This window comes from Oncorhynchus clarkii, chromosome 22 (assembly GCF_045791955.1).
Source record: "Oncorhynchus clarkii lewisi isolate Uvic-CL-2024 chromosome 22, UVic_Ocla_1.0, whole genome shotgun sequence".
Lineage (NCBI taxonomy): Eukaryota > Metazoa > Chordata > Actinopteri > Salmoniformes > Salmonidae > Oncorhynchus > Oncorhynchus clarkii.
In genome coordinates this window covers 8,949,824-8,969,289 of record NC_092168.1, presented here as the reverse complement: position 1 = coordinate 8,969,289, position 19,466 = coordinate 8,949,824, and the positions used below count along the sequence as shown (strand labels likewise).

At 40.7% G+C, this 19,466-nt stretch overlaps 1 protein-coding gene across 14 annotated transcripts in view; it reads right to left on the bottom strand.

Moving 5' to 3' along the window:
* Positions 1-1,117: 1,117 nt before the first annotated feature.
* LOC139380291 (RNA-binding motif, single-stranded-interacting protein 1-like) overlaps positions 1,118-19,466 on the bottom strand; it is a 67,586-nt gene continuing 49,237 nt past the window's right edge. For 7 of the 14 annotated variants that reach the window (XM_071122862.1, XM_071122860.1, XM_071122863.1 and 4 more), the window contains 10 exons: positions 18,066-18,223; positions 16,980-17,059; positions 16,211-16,326; positions 15,869-15,918; positions 15,700-15,787; positions 14,874-14,924; positions 13,536-13,646; positions 13,172-13,249; positions 12,904-12,982; positions 1,118-3,976 (listed from right to left, as the gene is read on the bottom strand). In XM_071122862.1, the coding sequence (XP_070978963.1) occupies positions 12,911-12,982; positions 13,172-13,249; positions 13,536-13,646; positions 14,874-14,924; positions 15,700-15,787; positions 15,869-15,918; positions 16,211-16,326; positions 16,980-17,059; positions 18,066-18,223 (804 nt within the window). In that variant the 3' untranslated portion in view covers positions 1,118-3,976; positions 12,904-12,910. The remainder of the gene's footprint in view (positions 3,977-12,903; positions 12,983-13,171; positions 13,250-13,535; positions 13,647-14,873; positions 14,925-15,699; positions 15,788-15,868; positions 15,919-16,210; positions 16,327-16,979; positions 17,060-18,065; positions 18,224-19,466) is intronic. The other 7 variants (XM_071122867.1, XM_071122868.1, XM_071122869.1 and 4 more) reach the window with 5 other exon arrangements.

Genomic DNA, 19,466 nt, shown 5'->3' with positions numbered 1-19,466 from the left:
GTTCAAATATAATACACTTTCAAAGATATGCTGAATTTCTGATATGCTTCCAATTTTTTCTGGTCTTGACACATTTCACAGTATGGAAATGTAAAATAATAAGCTACTCATATATTTTTTTAATCTTCAAAGTAATTTGTCTTCCACTTGTTACTTCTGATTGTTACTGAACATTTTTACTCAGAAATGTATGTTTATGTAGAGCAGGAGCAGCTGCCATTGGTTAAATTAAGTACATCCAATAGAGAAAGTGGATTGATGGGGTAATGATCAGCAATAAGGAGGGAGGAGGCAAAACTTTATAGCTAAAAACATTGAGGGGATTTCATTAATGCCCCGGGCGAACCGGGTTAGCATTGATTGCACTCGTTTTAAAACCGGCTGCCTTCCGGGGTGCCCCGGTCAAATTCGACGGAAAACACGCCCGAAAACAAAAGTGATGTATGTCAAGCACGTAAAGTAATGAGTTAGGATTCAGTGTTTCCACATGCAAAAGTGTTTGCTCTTTATAGAAAACTCATATCGCTTTACCTGCCTTCTGAAGGAAAAAAACTATATATTTTATAGAAAATACATGTTTTATGTTTCTGAACGATTCATTGTGCTGTTTTGTGGACATTATGGCCAGGGCATGCTCGACTTGAGGTGGGCACTCCACACTTCACTTCACCACTTTTTCCCGGTGACGTAATGGGCCGTAGCCCGGTTTACCCAGGTTCAGTCTAATCAAACTCCCCCATTGGCCGTGTTTGAGATCATCAAAGCCGGTTTGTATCGTGGGTAAATTGTGACTGGCCGATCTACAAATCATATTGAGTAGTTATTTATGATGGAAGGTGATTTGTAGATCAGTCAGTCTCAACTCGCCTTTCAAGTCGGCTGCAATGTCAAACGCGCCCATTTACTTTGGGGGATTCGGCCTGTATAGTTTTAGGCATAGAGATCCTATAACTTAGATAATGCTAACTTGTAACTACGACTCTTTTTTGTCATGTTGCTAGGATGGAAATAAACAAGCTCTTCATGTGCAACTGGCTCAGCTCTGAGGGTTTGTTTACAGCCAGATATCAATATAATGAGATCTCTTCCCTCCCACACCAACAGAACACAGAACAAGTCCAATTTAAGTTTTTATTTAAAAAAAATAATAATCAAAGAAATGAACAGAAATAAAGCTTATGTAACAATCTACTGAAAATATTTTTGGCTTTAACAAACACTATAAAACAAAAACACAGAGGATGGTTTCCTTAAACTGGACATATGTTACCACTGGGAAATGTGTGGCACATGTAAAACAAAATCAAAAATTAACTCTCATATAGATATCTCTATGAAAATCTTTTATTTCTTCAAAACGATCTGTACAAAACGTCTTTCTTCATAAATTATTACTTTTCAATATAACTTAATGACTTTTTAACACGATGGTTGATTAAATTAGCATTTTTCTTTCTTTGTGAACCTTTCCAAACCCTTGATCCAGACGCAGTATGGCACTTGGTTCAGACATTACTAGCAGCATAACCCTCACAAGCACTCGACAGAATTAGTTATCACTCTCAGGCCTTACACAGAAATCTCAAGTATAGTCACAATGGCCCTTTACTTTGGTAACTCAACTCAAGCTGACTGCAGAGGAAATGCTGCTGCAAGTCTGTCTGGACTGACAAAGCAACAATGATGTTCTCAGGAGATGTCACAGATCCAGGAAATACCACTTTCAGCTTTAGCTTTTGTTTGTCTTCAACCACTTTTATTAGCCTCAGGTATGTCTTGTGATGAAAGCAGCAGTTCTACTTTTGAAACTATGAAACTTAATGTCTGAACACAACTAAAAAACGCTCAACGCACAATTGTCCTCAAAATGATTCTAATAATATATCATAATTAAAAATAAAATTAGTGAAGAAAATCAAAAAGTATTAAAAACAACCTGAAAGAAAACAAGTGTATATTGCCAGCTCCTGAGCATGGCGTTTGGTCTGGAAGGGCAGGCTGGACCTGCTAACCCGGCCCAATACAGAGGAGAAACGAAACTCTGAGGTAGATAACTGGTCAGTCTGTCCGACCATCAGGCCAGAAAACGAGCTTCTGGAAGACAACTCAATCATAAAGCCTGTTCAAATCTACTATGATAAAAAATAATCAAACTTTTAGCAATAACATTATCTGTTGCACAATGTCAAACAGATTATTATAAGATTTTTTTTGTAATTTCATAGTTTCAAACTGCCTTCTTTGTATTTCTAACACTGCATTTTCCATTTTTCTGTAGTGATGAAATCAGCGTGTGGCATTTGTTGGATCCAAATCGTCCTTCAAGCTTGTTTGTGTACATACTTTCATAAAACGTATGAAAACTGAAAGTAAATGTACAAAAAAAGGCACATTTTCCAAACTGCAATCTAGTCTGGCAAAAAGTCAATCACATCCCTGTGAGAGAGAAATGACACTTTCCTCAATTTACTAGCTCAGTTCTTTGGTGAAGTAAACTATAATTGGAAGTGCCGAGCTTGTTTGTTTCCTATCAAAGAGCATCTAGGTGCAATAAAATCAACATTTTCATCTCCGTTTTCCCCCAACTCAAACTCCATGTTGTACGTGAAGGCTTTGATAGTTTTTTTTGCACAATAATATATCCAAGTTTGCCTGTTTGCATTTCAACTGAAAGTGAAAAAGAAACATCCTGCCAAGCTGACAGAGAACGACAACATCTCCCAAAAAAGACACAACCACGCCCTCCCTTATTCCATCCCCACCCCAAGAAGTTCATTTTAGGCTAATCTACAACACCAAGTAATTGAAAGGCAAAATTCAAAATGTGATCATTCAGCAGGATATCTACCACATTCAACAACCAAAGACCTTTAAGGCCCTCGGATAATACAAACATGACATCCTATTCAAAATCATCATCAGATTCAGAGGGTCGTTTCACTTGAAACATTTTTTTCAAATACTTATATTTTAGATTCATTTTTAGAGGGGAAAAGCAAAACACATACAGATGTAGGATCTTTATTTGAGCCAGTTTGCTACAGCAGGAAAATAATCCAGCAGCAATAGGAAATGTGAATTGTTATGTCGATTTATATTGAATGGACATTTTTGTAGTGGTTAATATAATTTTCAAAAGGGAAATTACAAAATGGAAATTACACACTTCAGAAGCCTTTTGAAACCTCAAATACACCACAAGTTTAAAATGTCCTGCATTGCAGGAAAGTTCTCTGGCAACAGGGTGATCAAATTAAGATCCTACATCTCTAAACACAGCAGATTTTATAAGCTATACTCAAAGGAAAAGCCCTATTTAGCTGATTTAAAAGGCAATAGCTCTTAACATTTCTTGCTCATTTCTAGCCTCGGAGGTTGCCTATACAGCTCCTGTACGGAAATGTTTTAAGGCAAATTGTATGAGACAGAAAGATCAATCTAGATTACTAAGATAAATCACTTTACAAGAAAAAACATTGAACACTTCACCATAGCAACACTCACACAGCAAGCACAAAACATCATTTTCAAGATGTCTGGCTAATAAATCTTCAGAAAAAAATCTATTTCAGTACAAAATAAGAGAAAAACAAAATTGAAATCATAAACAATATTAACAAGACATCTTTACTATCATGCACCTTAAACAACAAGTCACATGATCCGCTCTAGGTTCTTGCATCCCATGTGACAATCCTCTGTAAAAAATAAACATTCTTTCTTTATTAAAATACAACTATTTTTTTTATTCTTTTTTTGAGAATTATAGTATCCTTCGATGAAACGATCACTTATTTGCACCTCATGGAACTTATAACAGAACAGTCTCACTTGTTTTTCTTATCACAAACAAAAGGAAATCATTGCGGAACCTGTGCAAAAACTGGGATAAATCCTTAACGCACAATCCATCACCAGAGGAAGCCATGATTGTTTCAGCTGTCATACAACTCATTCTTCTGGGCTCCTACCACACCTGAGAGGACACAACCAGAGAGACAATCAGATGAGTTAAACTCTGGTACTAAGTGTCTTTCTATCATATGAAACATTTACCCACAACCATACAGGCTGGGGGCATTGGCTCCTTCCATGGCTCTGTCCCCAATGGAACCATATACACGGGTGATTCTATAGAAGTGTTGCAAATTGGGGTTTGGAGAAGAAGAAAAAAATCACGTTTGTATCCTATTTTTCCCAAACTTTCAGGACAGATGTCTTACAACATATGCCAGGTAGACATACTCACACAATTAAAAAATAATATATAATATTTTACCCGAGTTCCTTACCACCCCATTAAATTTGTCACTACCGAACCATAGTGAAAAAGTTGCAATAAAAGGAAAACCATGCACAGTAGTGATCATTTTGATTAACCTTCAATTACAGACACATTTTAGAGATTGAACTTGCATACCAAATTAATAAAATAGTAAAAAACAGATTTTCTAAAATTGAATTTTGAACTCTATTATTCTCTGTAAAATGTTCAATGTTGATGGTATGAATCTGAAACTTTCTGATTAATTGAATGACTTTATTACTTGCATATCTAATCATATTGTTAGATGTTTAAATGGTCACTTTACCAATCTTTATTTTGTCAAGATAACAGGCATTTCAGTGTCAAGTTTCAATCATAAAGATAAATGGAAGACTCGTTTTAGTGTAGACATTGCCATTGACTGTTTCCACCATTTAAAAGTAGTCAACTGGGTGTGGATTCCTATGTGTTGGAAGCGATCAACCAATGATCAGATAGCACTGTCTTCCTCAAATTGGGTTGCCTATGGTTTGTAAACCAAAGACTAAGGTAATATCCAGGAGCCACGACCAAGATTTATAACAGGACATCGGTCCCAAGGTCCAGACCCAGACCTAGTGAGCTGAGTCCATGACAAGTTAAAGACCGAATTTATGTGGTCTTTAGTGGTCTCAAGACCACTAGATCTGAGAGTCCATGGGCCCTTTCTTTAATTGTAAGAGACTCAAGTAGAGTAAACTCGAGTACAGTACGGTACAGTAGAGTAGGGTACAGTATAGTAGATTAGTGACGTGCGGTCAGGGTTGGGAGGGTAGACAGTGCCTACCCTGTGAAAATGAATTAAAAAACAACTGTCATGAAAAATGAATACATATAAATATTATATTATAGTGAAAAAATGTAATGGGATAGGCTGGAGGATAGGTAGGAGCATAGGCAGGAGGATAGGCTGGAGGATAGGCAAGGAGGATAGGAAGAGCTCGCTCCTGCCTATGGACGTCACATGTCATCTGCCACCTTTTTGGCGGTTACGTTCGTTTTACTGCTAGCTAAAGTAAGCTGATCAGGATGGCTAACATATTGCATCTGAAACAGTTTTCTAGCAAAACAGGGTGTGATAAGGGAGGGAAGAACAACACCTGGGTTTAGGGAGCTACATCAAAGGAAGGGACAGAAACGAACACGATTATTTCAATCTGAGCGATATCAACGCCCAGAAAGACTGGCTCTGTGGCTGCACTGCTAGCAGTGGACTCCGCTTCCCCCGCTTGCTGTTCTCCACCAGTGACAGCGTGTGGACAAGAGCCGGATACTGCGACTAGAACAACTAGTCTACAGCACTCAACAAGCACGAGAAATCTGTGACTCATATCCAAAGGCAGATAGCTTTTAAAACATTTGGCAGCTCACGGATAGATCTGGCAATGAACAACAGAGATTGAACATCAGCATGCACAATGCAAAGCTAAAGGAGATTTTGAAAGATCTAGTTAATTAATGCTGCATGCTGCCGAGTTGATATTTTGTGGTAATGATGAGAATGTCAGCTCATCAAACAGGACCAGGGGCAACTATGTGGAAATATTACATGCCTTAACCCTTTGAACAGTTAGCAACCCATTTTTATTTATTTGACCAGGCAAGCCAGTTAAGAACAAATTTGTATTTACAATGACGGCCTACTCCGGCCAAATTCTAAACCAGACGACGTTGGGCCAATTGTGCTCCGCCCTATGGGACTCCCAATCACAGCCGGTTGTGATACAGCCTGGAATCAAACCAAGGTCTGTAGTGACCCCTTTAGCACTGACATGCAGTGCCTTAGACCGCTGCACCACTCAGGAGCCACAGTTTTTCTTTCTGCTCATGGCCTATGATGGAATTTTCAATGAAACTGACACGCTTTTCCATGTTCTGCAGAACAAAGTGATGGATATGGGTGTCTGCCGTACCCTCAGCGACACAATGAAAGCACTGGAACTCCAGCGACAAGACTTTGATCGTTTCTATGAGAGAGTCAAACAGAAATGCAATAAACTGGGCCTGGCAAAAAGCGAAACTCATAGCAAACAGCCAATCAGAGTAGAGAGGGGGCGAATCTACTACAACATACGGGACAATATCAATGTTCAGATGTGAGCCAGGTTTGACCACTTTGGTGAACTTAATTTTGTTAGATTTAAGGCTGATTTTGTTGGATTGTACAGTTCACAAATGGTAGACAAATCACCTGGACAGAGGCGACAAAGTCACTGCAACTGGTTCTCACTATACCAGCCACAAAAGTCATTTTCTGCGCTGAAAGGGATAAAGACATACAGTGGGAACCGGACCGATCCAGGACGACTGTCAACCCTTGCCATCATCTCCATTTAGAGTTTTAAAACTGATGGCCAACAGGGAAATGTTTTACAGCTCAGTCACTGATGTCTTTACCCGGAAGGACAGACGGAATGACTTTGTTTGAAGAAAAAAAAAACGTAAGTGCAAGTGTTTATTTACAGAAACACCCTCTACTATTATTACTATTATGTCTATTGTGTCAGTAAAGTGCATTCAGAAAGTATTCGCACCCATTGACTTTTTCCACATTTTGTTGTGTTACAGCACAAATTTATAATGGATTCAATTGAGATGTTGTGCCACTGGCCTACACACAATACCCCATGATGCCAAATTAGAATTATGTTTTTAGAAATGGTTACAAATGAATTAAAAATGAAAAGCTGAAATGTCTTGAGTCAATAATTATTCAACCCATTTGTTATGGCAAGCCTAAATAAGTTCAGGAGTAATACATGTATTTGCTTAACAAGTCACATAATAAGTTACTTGGACTCTGTTTGCAATAATAGTGTTTAACATGCTTTTTGAATGACTACCTCGCCTCTGTACCCCACACATACACTTATCTGTAAGTTCCCTTAGTTGAGCAGTGAATTTTAAACACAAATTCACCCACAAGACCATGGAGGTTTTCCAATGCCTCACAAAAGACGACACCTATTGGTAAATGGGTACAAATAAAAAAGCAGACACTGAATATCCCTTTGAGCATGGAGAAGTTATTAATTACACTTTGGACAGTGTAACAATACTCCCAGTCACTACAAAGATACAGGTGTCCTTCCTACTCAGTTGCTGGAGTAGAAGGAAACCGCTTAGGGATTTCACCATGAGGCCAATGGTGACTTTACAAAAGTTACAGAGTTTAATGGCTGTGATAGGAGAAAACTGAGGATGCCTCAACAACATTTGAGTTACTCCACAATACTAAGCTAAATGATGGAGTGAATAAAAGGAAGCCTGTATAGAAGGGAAACAAATCCAAAACATGCATCCTGTTTGCAATAAGGCAGTAAAGTAAAACTACAACAAATGTGTCAAAGCAATTGACATTGTGTCCTAATTACAAAGCGCAATGTTTGGGGCAAATCTAACACAACATATCACTGAGTACCACTCTTCATATTTTCAAGCATGGTGGTGGCTGCATCATGTTATCGGTATGCTTGTCAACAGCAACAACTAGGGATTTTTTTTTTAGGATAAAAAGAAACGGAATAGAGCTAAGCACAGGCAAAATCCTAGAGGAAAACCTGATTTAGTCTGCTTTCCACCAGACACTGGGAGACAAATTCACCTTTCAGCAGGACAATAACCTAAAACACAAGGCCAAATATACACTGGATTTACTTACCAAGACGACATTGAATGTTCCCAAGTGGACTACAGTAGTTACAGTTGACTTAAATTAGCTTGAAAATCTATTGCAAGACTTGAAAATGGCTGTCTGGCAAAGATCAACAACCAACTTGACAAAGCTTAAAGAAATGTAAAAAGAATAGTGTGCAAATATTGTACAAACCAGGTGTGCAAAGCTCTTAGAGACTTACCCAGAAAGGCTCACAGAGGTGTGAATACTTATGTACAGTTGAAGTCAGAAGTTTACATACACTTAGGTCGGCTTCATTATAACTCCACAAATGTCTTGTTAACGGTGCACGCTAATAGCGTTTCAATCGGTGAGGTCACTCGCTCTGAGAACTTGAAGTAGTTGTTTTCCTTGCTCTGCAAGGGCAGTGGCTTTTGTGGAGCGACGGGTGACGATGCTTCGAGGGTGACTGTTGTCAATGAGTGCAGAGGGTCCCTGGTTCAAGCCCAGGTTGGGGCGAGGAGAGGGACAGAAGCAATTATGTTACTAAGTCTGATCCCATATCCTACACCTCCCTTCTATATGCCTCTCATGGGGAGACGGTTAGAGGCCTCAGGGATACTTATGTTTCCTTTAATGCTCATCGTCCGTGCAACATGAGACAGCGGATGGATTATAATCACTTACAATGTATGACATATCCTTCACATTTAGTGGTGCTATCACACTGGCCAGCTAATTCAACTATTTGGGTGATGAACCGTGTTGAGTAATGTAGGGCTAGGGTTTCAATTATTGACTTTGGACATACTATGGTTACACATGGTTAACATATTATGGTGACCATACTATAATTTCTGCAGCCTTGAAAGGCAGGCATCAACATGGCCGAACTAAAGGCTGCCAGCGATTTATAGAAATCGCTTTCTATGGGTACAAACCTTTTTTCTATGAATATAAATCGCTTTCTACTGAGTGAGAAATGTATTTCTAGCGTGAGAACTTTTGTTATAAACGTGATAACTTTGTCTTTTTATTGTTGTCAAATCCCTGCCATAAATCAGGTTACCTAAACGCTTCCAAAATATGGAGTTGCAGGTTTGCCATATCTGTCATGTTTGCTCATATCTCTCCTATGCGCAAATCTTTTTGGCAGTCATTTTACTTAAGGCCCTTAGAAATTACCTGCATATCTGCAGTTATAAAACAATTATAATGCAATATATCGATTTACAAATACAAATCAAAAGGTGTTCGTTTGTGGATAGTGAATTGCATTTGTGGATAGCGATTTACATTTGTGGAAAGAGATTTACATTTGTAAAAACATTTGGCGTGATATTGATCGCATATATATGCCAACACCACTCTGTTGATGGGGTATGCCTATTAGTGTTGCATGGTATACCGAAACCTTAGGAACTTTTTCAATACTAGAACATGAAAAACGGTCCGTTATTAGAATTGTTGTTACTTTCGGTACTTCTGTCAGTGTCTCACGGGTCAAGTCTATCTATCAGCGCAGCCGATGTTCCCCTTATACCGCATCTTGCCTGGTCCACTTACAGTGCAGTCCACATTACACGTTGGAGGCGATGAAACAACGGAGCTCCATTTATTTTCAAATGGAGGGAAGTGAAGTGGGCGGGGGCTCGTTGGGCTCTCTAGGCTAACTTTCATCGCTAGCTTACAGATGAAGCTAACATCAATTCACTACCCTAGTAACTTACTTTGTTTGTGATAAAATGCAAACCATAACGCAAAATATGTGGATGTCAAAGCTGACTGCCACCAAAACTTTATTAATTCACTTAATCAGTCTCACTCTCACGTCTCCCAAAGATGATCTATTGGCTCATCGAATCGACGGACCTCCCATCCTCTTGCCTCGTGTATGATGTCATTAGTGGTTAAAGAAACAGTGCATAGCTTAATAAAATAAATTATAATAATTTTAAAAAGCCTACTACTTTTATGCCAATGTTGTTGATCAGTACAATACAATAAATCCCACATGGAAGGGAAATCTGTAGCCCCATGCAAACAGGCTCAATAACTCAACCCATGCACACACTCCTATTGAATCTGCATTCATCTGTATTATGAACAGGCCTAAGCTACATCTTGATTTACCCAGTTTATCAATAGAGATTTACCATTCAAATAAACGATTAGCATTATGTTGTTGTGTAGTTAGATTGGTAAAAACAAAGTCAAATTGACAAATTGATTGTATAACTGATTCATTAAATACATACATGGATGTCTCTAAAAAATGTTGATGTAAGAAATTCCATATGTCATGAGTTGAACTCAAAAGATGTATTGTGATGGTATCGAGTATCGTGATACTAAGCCTGGTATCGGTACCAGAGTCAAAATTCTGGTATCGTGACAACACTAGGCTTTTTAATAAACATAATTACACTTTTCTGTAAGGAAAACTAGTTATAGGTCATACTTGATATTATAGGTTGTACTTGATAGATATCTGGAAACACTGGGTAGTTACTTTAAAACTCCTCTATGAGGGTCCCCCCTATCCCTACGCTCACTTCGCCACCGCAGCTGAAAAAATTCCTAGGGGAACACTGTACAGTACAGTATAGCACATTAGAGAAGTCTATGTCTTGGCCAAATAGATGTCAATGTTTGGGCTCTTGGAGAGTTGGAGCCCCCTGCTGACTATGCCTTTCAATAGTCTATACTTTTTCCTGAAGTGTGCACTTGTCCACTACCCACATGGTAGTCCTCAGCTCAGTTGGTAGGGCACGGCACATGCAACTATACATGCAACAATACATCTCTCAGGCTTCAAACATAAAGATATAAAAGTGTATTTTTTTGTGAAGAATCAACAACAAGTGGGACACAATCATGAAGTGGAACGACATTTATTGGATATTTCAAACTTTTTTAACAAATCAAAAACTGAAAAATTGGGCGTGCAAAATTATTCAGCCCCCTTAAGTTAATACTTTGTAGCGCCACCTTTTGCTGCGATTACAGCTGTAAGTCGCTTGGGGTATGTCTCTATCAGTTTTGCACATCGAGAGACTGACATTTTTTCCCATTCCTCCTTGCAAAACAGCTCGAGCTCAGTGAGGTTGGATGGAGAGCATTTGTGAACAGCAGTTTTCAGTTCTTTCCACAGATTCTCGATTGGATTCAGGTCTGGACTTTGACTTGGCCAACACCTGGATATGTTTATTTTTGAACCATTCCATTGTAGATTTTGCTTTATGTTTTGGATCACTGTCTTGTTGGAAGACAAATCTCCGTCCCAGTCTCAGGTTTTTTGCAGACTCCATCAGGTTTTCTTCCAGAATGGTCCTGTATTTAGCTCCATCCATCTTCCCATCAATTTTAACCATCTTCCCTGTCCCTGCTGAAGAAAAGCAGGCCCAAACCATGATGCTGCCACCACCATGTTTGACAGTGGGGATGGTGTGTTCAGGGTGATGAGCTGTGTTGCTTTTACGCCAAACATAACGTTTTGCATTGTTGCCAAAAAGTTAAATTTTGGTTTCATCTGACCAGAGCACCTTCTTCCACATGTTTGGTGTGTCTCCCAGGTGGCTTGTGGCAAACTTTAAACGACACTTTTAAGAAATGGCTTTCTTCTTGCCACTCTTCCATAAAGGCCAGATTTGTGCAATATACGACTGATTGTTGTCCTATGGACAGAGTCTCCCACCTCAGCTGTAGATCTCTGCAGTTCATCCAGAGTGATCATGGGCCTCTTGGCTGCATCTCTGATCAGTCTTCTCCTTGTATGAGCTGAAAGTTTAGAGGGACGGCCAGGTCTTGGTAGATTTGCAGTGGTCTGATACTCCTTCCATTTCAATATTATTGCTTGCACAGTGCTCCTTGGGATGTTTAAAGCTTGGGAAATCTTTTTGTATCCAAATCCGGCTTTAAACTTCTCCACAACAGTATCTCGGACCTGCCTGGTGTGTTCCTTGTTCTTCATGATGCTCTCTGCGCTTTTAACGGACCTCTGAGACTATCACAGTGCAGGTGCATTTATACGGAGACTTGATTACACACAGGTGGATTGTATTTATCATAATTAGTCATTTAGGTCAACATTGGATCATTCAGAGATCCTCACTGAACTTCTGGAGAGAGTTTGCTGCACTGAAAGTAAAGGGGCTGAATAATTTTACACGCCCAATTTTTCAGTTTTTGATTTGTTAAAAAAGTTTTAAATATCCAATAAATGTCGTTCCACTTCATGATTGTGTCCCACTTGTTGTTGATTCTTCACAATAAAATACAGTTTTATAACTTTATGTTTGAAGCCTGAAATGTGGCAAAAGGTCGCAAAGTTCAAGGGGGCCGAATACTTTCGCAAGGCACTGTACATGAAGATTTACCAACTTGCTCACACATTTTCTCCCTAATCTTTGCAGACAGACTACTCATCATGTGGCCATGATGTGCAATCCCATCACGTGTTGATATTTGTAGGGGTGTGGCTTAAGGCACATTCATTCCACAGTATTTGAATGTGTTTGTTTTGGTAGTGACATTAAAAGGTGGGACATATATGTTTAAAAATAAACAAAACGACTAATTAGATCAGCATCTTTCAATGTAATAATAGAACAACTCAATATGTTATATTCAAATAATAGTGTGACAAATATAAAAAAATCACAAATGACTTTATAGTCAGGGTTTGGGACAGCCACCTCTTAATATAAATAGTGGTATAAACAATGACTTTGTACTACATTCATTTAACAAATATGTTTCTTATGGCCTTGGATTAAATTAGAACAAATCATGATGTCCCAAGTTTGAGGACTTAACTGTTTTGTTTTTTTTAATTGTTTTTTTTTTGTGGGTGGAACTGCAATTTGCACCACTTCTGTAAAATTCTGACCAGAGGACTATGTGCACTAGGGCACTATATATAGCGAATAAGGTGCCATTTGAATCGCACCCCATTCACAATATAAGACACTGACTATACCTTCGTGTTACTTGGTTTGTTGGTAGGTGTAAGGAGAATGATCACCGGATGACTCCATCTGTTGTTGCTGACTGTTGTCCTGGAAGGAAAATGAAGACTGGATAAAGCTCAGCAGCAGTTTATCATCTATAAATACATCAATAGTTATCTATGTGAATGACCTCTCTTACCTAGTGTCTATAAACACCCGAGTAGTACGTAGAGCTAAAATCTTATAGCTATAATCGTATACCTCAGGTACTTTATATATAGTAAGTTAATCACAAACCTCCACTGGAACATTTGCCGTCTGCATGTGTGCATACTGGGGAATATAGGCTCCTTGCATAGAGTTTGCAGCCATATACTGCACAAAGAAGGAAAGAACTGTGTAAGTATAAACCCATTCTACTTCAAGACGATAAACAATACAGATCCCAACATCAAATGTACGTCTGGGGCCGTATCTATCAAGTGTCTGAGAATAGGAGCACTGGTCTAGGATCAGGTCCATGTATTCTTATTCCTGATCTATTAGCCCAAACTGGGCCTAAATCAGCACTCCTACTCTGAGATACATACGGTATGGCCCTTGCTCTAATTATGTAACACATGAACCCACTCTGGACCTAGTTGACCCATTCCCCTCTTACCGTTCCTGTGCTGCCCATGGAGAGGTGACTCATCTGCTGAGTGAGAGGGCTCATCATGGATGTAGGCTGTAGTGACATAGTATGGTCCATAGAGGGCGATATCACCGCTCCCTGGGACGGAGAGTGTGAGGATGAGAGCAGAGCAGCAGAGGGTAGCAGAGGCATACAGACATCATCCATAGATCCTCTATTTATTTGCACTTATAACAAGTAAATGCAATACAAACTCACGGTTACTACCCCGAATATCTAAATGACCGAAACAGGAGAAAGGGAAAGAGAGAAAGAAGGACAGACTGACTGTGTCCTAAATGGCACCCCATGTCCTAGGTAAGTGCACTACTTTTTGACGAGAGCCCGAAGGGAACCTGGTCAGCAGTAGTACACTATAAAGGGAACAGGGTGCCATTTGGGATCCTGTTCAGTCTCTTGGCACTAGTCAGGGCAGACAGGTGGAGGCTGGAGAGGGTTGCAGTAATACCTAGATGAAATCCTTTTCCTTCGTGAATCATTTATCGTTCCACCAGGGCTTGCCCTGTGTTGGGTTTCAGACCAAGAGGGAGATCAACTGAGCTCAGTGTGTCGGACTTCATATCCTGTATCCACATTACAAGGTAGCTGGCCATTCTGGCTTTAGAAGTCACTGGATGCCTCTCAAATGGCACCCTATTCCATGTACATTGGACTACGTTTGACCAGGGCCTATATTCCTCTGGTCAAACGTAGGGCCACTTTATAAGGAATTGGGCGCCAACTGGAACACAGACACTGACAATCCTGGCTGATTAACACTGAAAAGGCTAGAGGCACATGGGGAGGATTATTTGTAAAAACATCCATTGGGAACCGCTATTTCCTTGTGAAAATGAGAAATACTTTATTACAGAGCAATACTTACTCAGCTCCCAACCATCTGTTAGGAAATACAAATGGAATCAGTCATCAAACACAAGATGTTTGAAGTGTTTCCAACTTGTCGTGTGGTGAGCAACACCAAGGGAGCCAGGCATCCTGGTGCTAGTATTTTTGTCAACACTGTAGTGCCAGTAAATCGCAGAGAGCCCAGTCACACACTGTACTGTAAGTGTGGCATCATCACCCTTCATGTCCCTTTCCACATCCCCGTTTCTCCTCTTTTTCGAAATAACACAAAGCGAAGGGAACAGCTGATTTATGCATCTGACCAGAGTAAGAAAGAACAGAAGAGATAAGATGGAAAGGGAAAAAAGGAGAGGAGAAACATGACAAAGTGAGGGAGGAAAGAAAAGGACAGGAGATGTGAGGAAAGAGACAGTAGAGTAAAGGATGGCGAGAGAAAGGTAGTATATTTGGTCTTACTGGGTGCTGCATGATGTAGGGCTGGTGAGTAACCCAGGAGGGATTCTGTACCTGGAACATCACACATACACTCTGTAAATATACTAGCACAGGGCAGGCACTGGGAGGGAGCTATTTCAGGAGCTCACACGCCTCTGTGTTTGGCTCAGCACTACAGGACTGCGTCCCAAATGGCACCCTATTCCCTATGTGGCGCGCTAAGTTTGACCGGAGCCCTGGGTCAAAAATAGTGCACTATATGGAGCACAGGGTGCCATTTGGGACGCACACCTCTATACTAGGCAGTGTCAGAGAAAGGCCTGGAAAATTGTCTAAAGACCCCAGCCACCTTTCTCTCTGCTACAGCACGGCAAGCAGTACCCGGAGTGCCAAGTCTAGGACCAAAAGGCTCCTGAACAGCTTCTACCCCCAAGCCATAAGACTGCTGAACAGTTAATCAAATGGATACCCGGACTATTTGCACTGACTCTCTTGCACTGACTTTACACACACACACACACACACACACACACACACACACACACACACACACACACACACACACACACACACACACACACACACACACACACACACACACACACACACACACACACGCACACACGCACACACACACACACACAAACATAGCTCTGAGAAAGGCCATAGTGACCTCTCACATCCCGAACCACAATCCTCCAAGGAGAACACTCCCACGTGTCATAAAAGGTTCATAAATACCTGGTCAGTTACAGAAAATGTGTATTATGGGTGTATATAATAGTAACGCTATTCAAAGTCATGCAAACCCATCTATCCATTGAAATTGAATGAGGTAGATGCCAACCTGGTACGTGGAGAGAGGGGAGATATATGGAGACATGGACGTTTGAGAGATCATCCTGTTTCCGATGCTGTACGGCGACACATAAAATCTGTAGAAGGAAGTTCAACTGCTTATAAAGTCCTACAAGATAATAGGAACACTATGGATTTGTTGCAGTGGCTCTTCTTACCCATTTTGCATAGCAGCTGTGGTGGGGTCGTACGTGAGGGTCATTCCAGCCTGGGGACATACAAAATAACAGGAGCTAAAACGAGACGAGCTAACCTAATGAGAGGAGCTAACCCATACCCTGAGGCAACCTACACACACAAACACATCTCCCCTTGACACCTGTGGACTAACTACTGTATTTACACTTCGTAAATCTGTCCGTTTTTGGTATAAGATTTAACCTTGACGCATGTTCATTAAAACTGGAGCCAGAATGCCCGCGATAGATGTGCTCCTCCATGTACAGTAATTCACACTCCATCCAAAATGCATGCTGAAACGAAAGGGCAGCAGCACTCACCAGTCTAGCATCGCCGTCTCTAGCCCACGCGCGGCTGTTTTGCACAAATTTATTCTGGCTTTGCCTCTTTTTCTGCCCGCCGTCAGCAAACTTGCACAGCAAGGGCTCCGGTGGCGCTGGAGAGAGAGGGAGAGCGAGAGAGAGAGAGAGAGAGAGAGAGAGAGCGAAAGGGAACAAAGGCAGAGAGAGAGAGAGAGAGAGAGGGGCTTCACAAATGCTACCATAGTATGCACGGTGCTGTCTGCATTGCTTACTGTACTGTCAATCAGGCGGCCAGCTCTTGCTGAGCTTGGGAGTGGGCTTTAAGACGCCCGGCTGGGAAACACAGACATCACATTTGGCAGCTGCGGCCCTGTAATCCCCGTCCTCTCCTAAAGGCAGCAGGGCCAGAGGACACTATTTGAGTCAAATAATCCAATTAAATAGATTAGAGTGGGAAAGAAGGCAGGCAGCTCTCTGGTCACACAAGGCAGCTCTGCACTCTGCCTCTTAGTGCTGGGTCTATGGGGGCCTTATAACGTTGGGTCTATGGGGCCCTATGGGGGCCATCACCACACACATACCCAGTATTATCAGTTTGACCCCTCGCTGTATTATCATGCTTGACCCCTCGCTGCCTGACGACTCAATGTCTTGGTTCTCATCCCAATGAACCGACAGGCAATCCACCATTTACTGTAATTTGAAGCTATTTAATAAAAGAGCGAACCCTTGAGAGCAGTGCTGCTGCTCAAAAGAGTGAAAAAAACTGAAGAAATCGGTCTCTTACCAGGAACTCCAGGTGGTGTCTTAATAAACTTCCCGTTGAAGTGAGAGATAACGGCATCACATTTATCTGTCGACTCCATCCTGAAATATGCAGGTTAAATGAAGTTAAATCAAATCCACGACATATACTGCAGAATCACATGGGGGCATCCTACACTGCTTTATGTTGAAGAGTGAACACAATTGCAGGCGTTTCCATAAAATGTAGTTTTATTTTAAACATCAATATACTGGACTTTTATCTCGGTTGACAGGTCTTAGAGTGCACTTGAGGTTAGTATATATTCATATATTCTACTACTTTATGTAGTAAAGGGACTTGACAACACATCCTCTCATAGACAGACATTCCTATGATCCTATGTTGCTAATTTGTGAATCAAACCCTTTTAGATTGGCCTGGTGTCCTGTTATGCGAGCTTGAAAGGAGGAGGCCCCGATTAACACTATAATTACGCCCTTTTCAACAGAATGCATGCTCTCTCCCTTTGTTCCCTTTCTTTCTCTCGCGTTCTCTCTCTCTCCCTCGCGCGCGCGCCACCAGAGCCCTTGCATTAAACCTTTGTCGTCCCCTAGGATCAACAGCTAACCACACTGTGTTCACTCAACCTCTCTTGTGAAAAACTGAATTAAAATAAGTGGAAATACAATAACACTTTATTGCAAACGAATGGGCACACACTGGTTGAATCAACGTGTTTCCACGTCATTTCAATGAAATTACAACGAACCAACGTAGAATATAAATTGAATTGACGTCTATGCCCAGTGGGAAGCCATGTATTGTTGGGTATTTTGATTACTTTGTTGTATTTTGATTATTAATTATTATTGTGCACTTGTAAACTCCATTGCTGGCCTTGCCAAGCCCAACATACATTTGCATAACAAGGAGTGACAAGGAGTTGGCATAATAGCACAAACTCACGCTATCAATTTCTGTCATGTGGATTAAAAAAATAATAATCAGGAATGTGGGGTTGTGAATGTGGGGACTCCTGTTCATTCTACAACTACAGTACGTGGTCATTTAGAATAGAATCAAATATAATAAGTTCATTTTGAGCACAGTATGCCAGAGGCTGACCTTGCAAAGCCCACTCCTCTACTGGCTCCATTGGAGTCCCTCAGTATCCGGGTAGAGATGACTTGGCCAAACGGTTTCAGCATGTTTTCCAGCTCCTGCTCGTCCATCGACAGCGGCAGGTTGGAGATATACAGGTTGGTGGGGTCTTGTTCTTGTTGCTGAGTGGTGATAAAAGACAGGAAACATTCAACGGTGTTAATGACCACCATGACACACCTGGAAAAACACCAACATCTCAAACTTTCCAACTCAAATCTCTTTATTGGCATTCATTTCAGTTTTAGGCACGGCAAGTGTGAGGGAGGATTTTGGATTCTGTTTCAACGTAGTTTATCCAGAGGTCACCAGAACTGCTTACACAGTCATTTCCCATGAATAATTCCTTCTCCCTGTCCGAGTCCCAAATTGCACCCTATTGCTTTTAGCGCACTACTTTTGACCAGGGCCCATAGGGCTCAAAAAGTAGTGCGCTGTAGAGGAAATAGGTAGCTGCTTTTAGCAACGCTGGTGTATTTACACTAGCACGCAATTGTGGGAAGCCAGAAGTTATTATTCATATTATTCATAAACAGACGTTCGTTCCATTTCTCTCTGCTTACCTCAATCCTGTACGTGTGCCATACTGTATGTGCACAAACAAGGAATAACTTGTGGGTGACTTATTTTTGACATGGTAAGCAGAGAGTAAGTGGGTCGACAACAGACCCACATTTGGAAAGTGGTCACACCAACCTTTTGGTGAGTCAAGATCATGCGAGATCTACCGCTCAGATTTTTTAATTTTTAATTTTTTTAAACATGACGTAAAAAAAAACATAAGCCTATGCAACATTAACCAATTAAAAATAGTACTGTAGCAATGAGGTTTGTGCAGTAATTTATAGGCCCAATACATTATCACTGCATATTGGCTACGCTTGAATTGCCCTGCCAATGATGTTGTTCTCAGACCATTTTGAAATGATATATATATATTTTTTTTAAAAGTGGTATATAATCACTGGTAATTGATCATTTGTTGTATTACTTGTGAGGCATAGCTGACTGAGCATAGTAATTAGATTATTTATTTTTTTACTGGACTGATGGCCTGCATCTGATGGTCAGTCTGAGGGGAGGGAGGGAACAGCGGCGAGGCTGTCTCTCATCCGACTCACCCTCCCTCCGCTGAGAAACGGGGGACACCGTCTTCCAGGTGATGGTGAAACTCAAGTCGAACAGCATTATCTTTGCCTCATGCACCAATTCGTGTTGTTACTCCTATGAGCAGAGAAAGTAAAATATTCCTCAATATTAAAAAAAGACACAAACCGCTAATAATAACAATGCAAGCTTATCGGAACACTTTGCTGTGCTTATTCATTGCAGCTGCAGTGCTGGTTATAGCGTAAATGGAAGTAG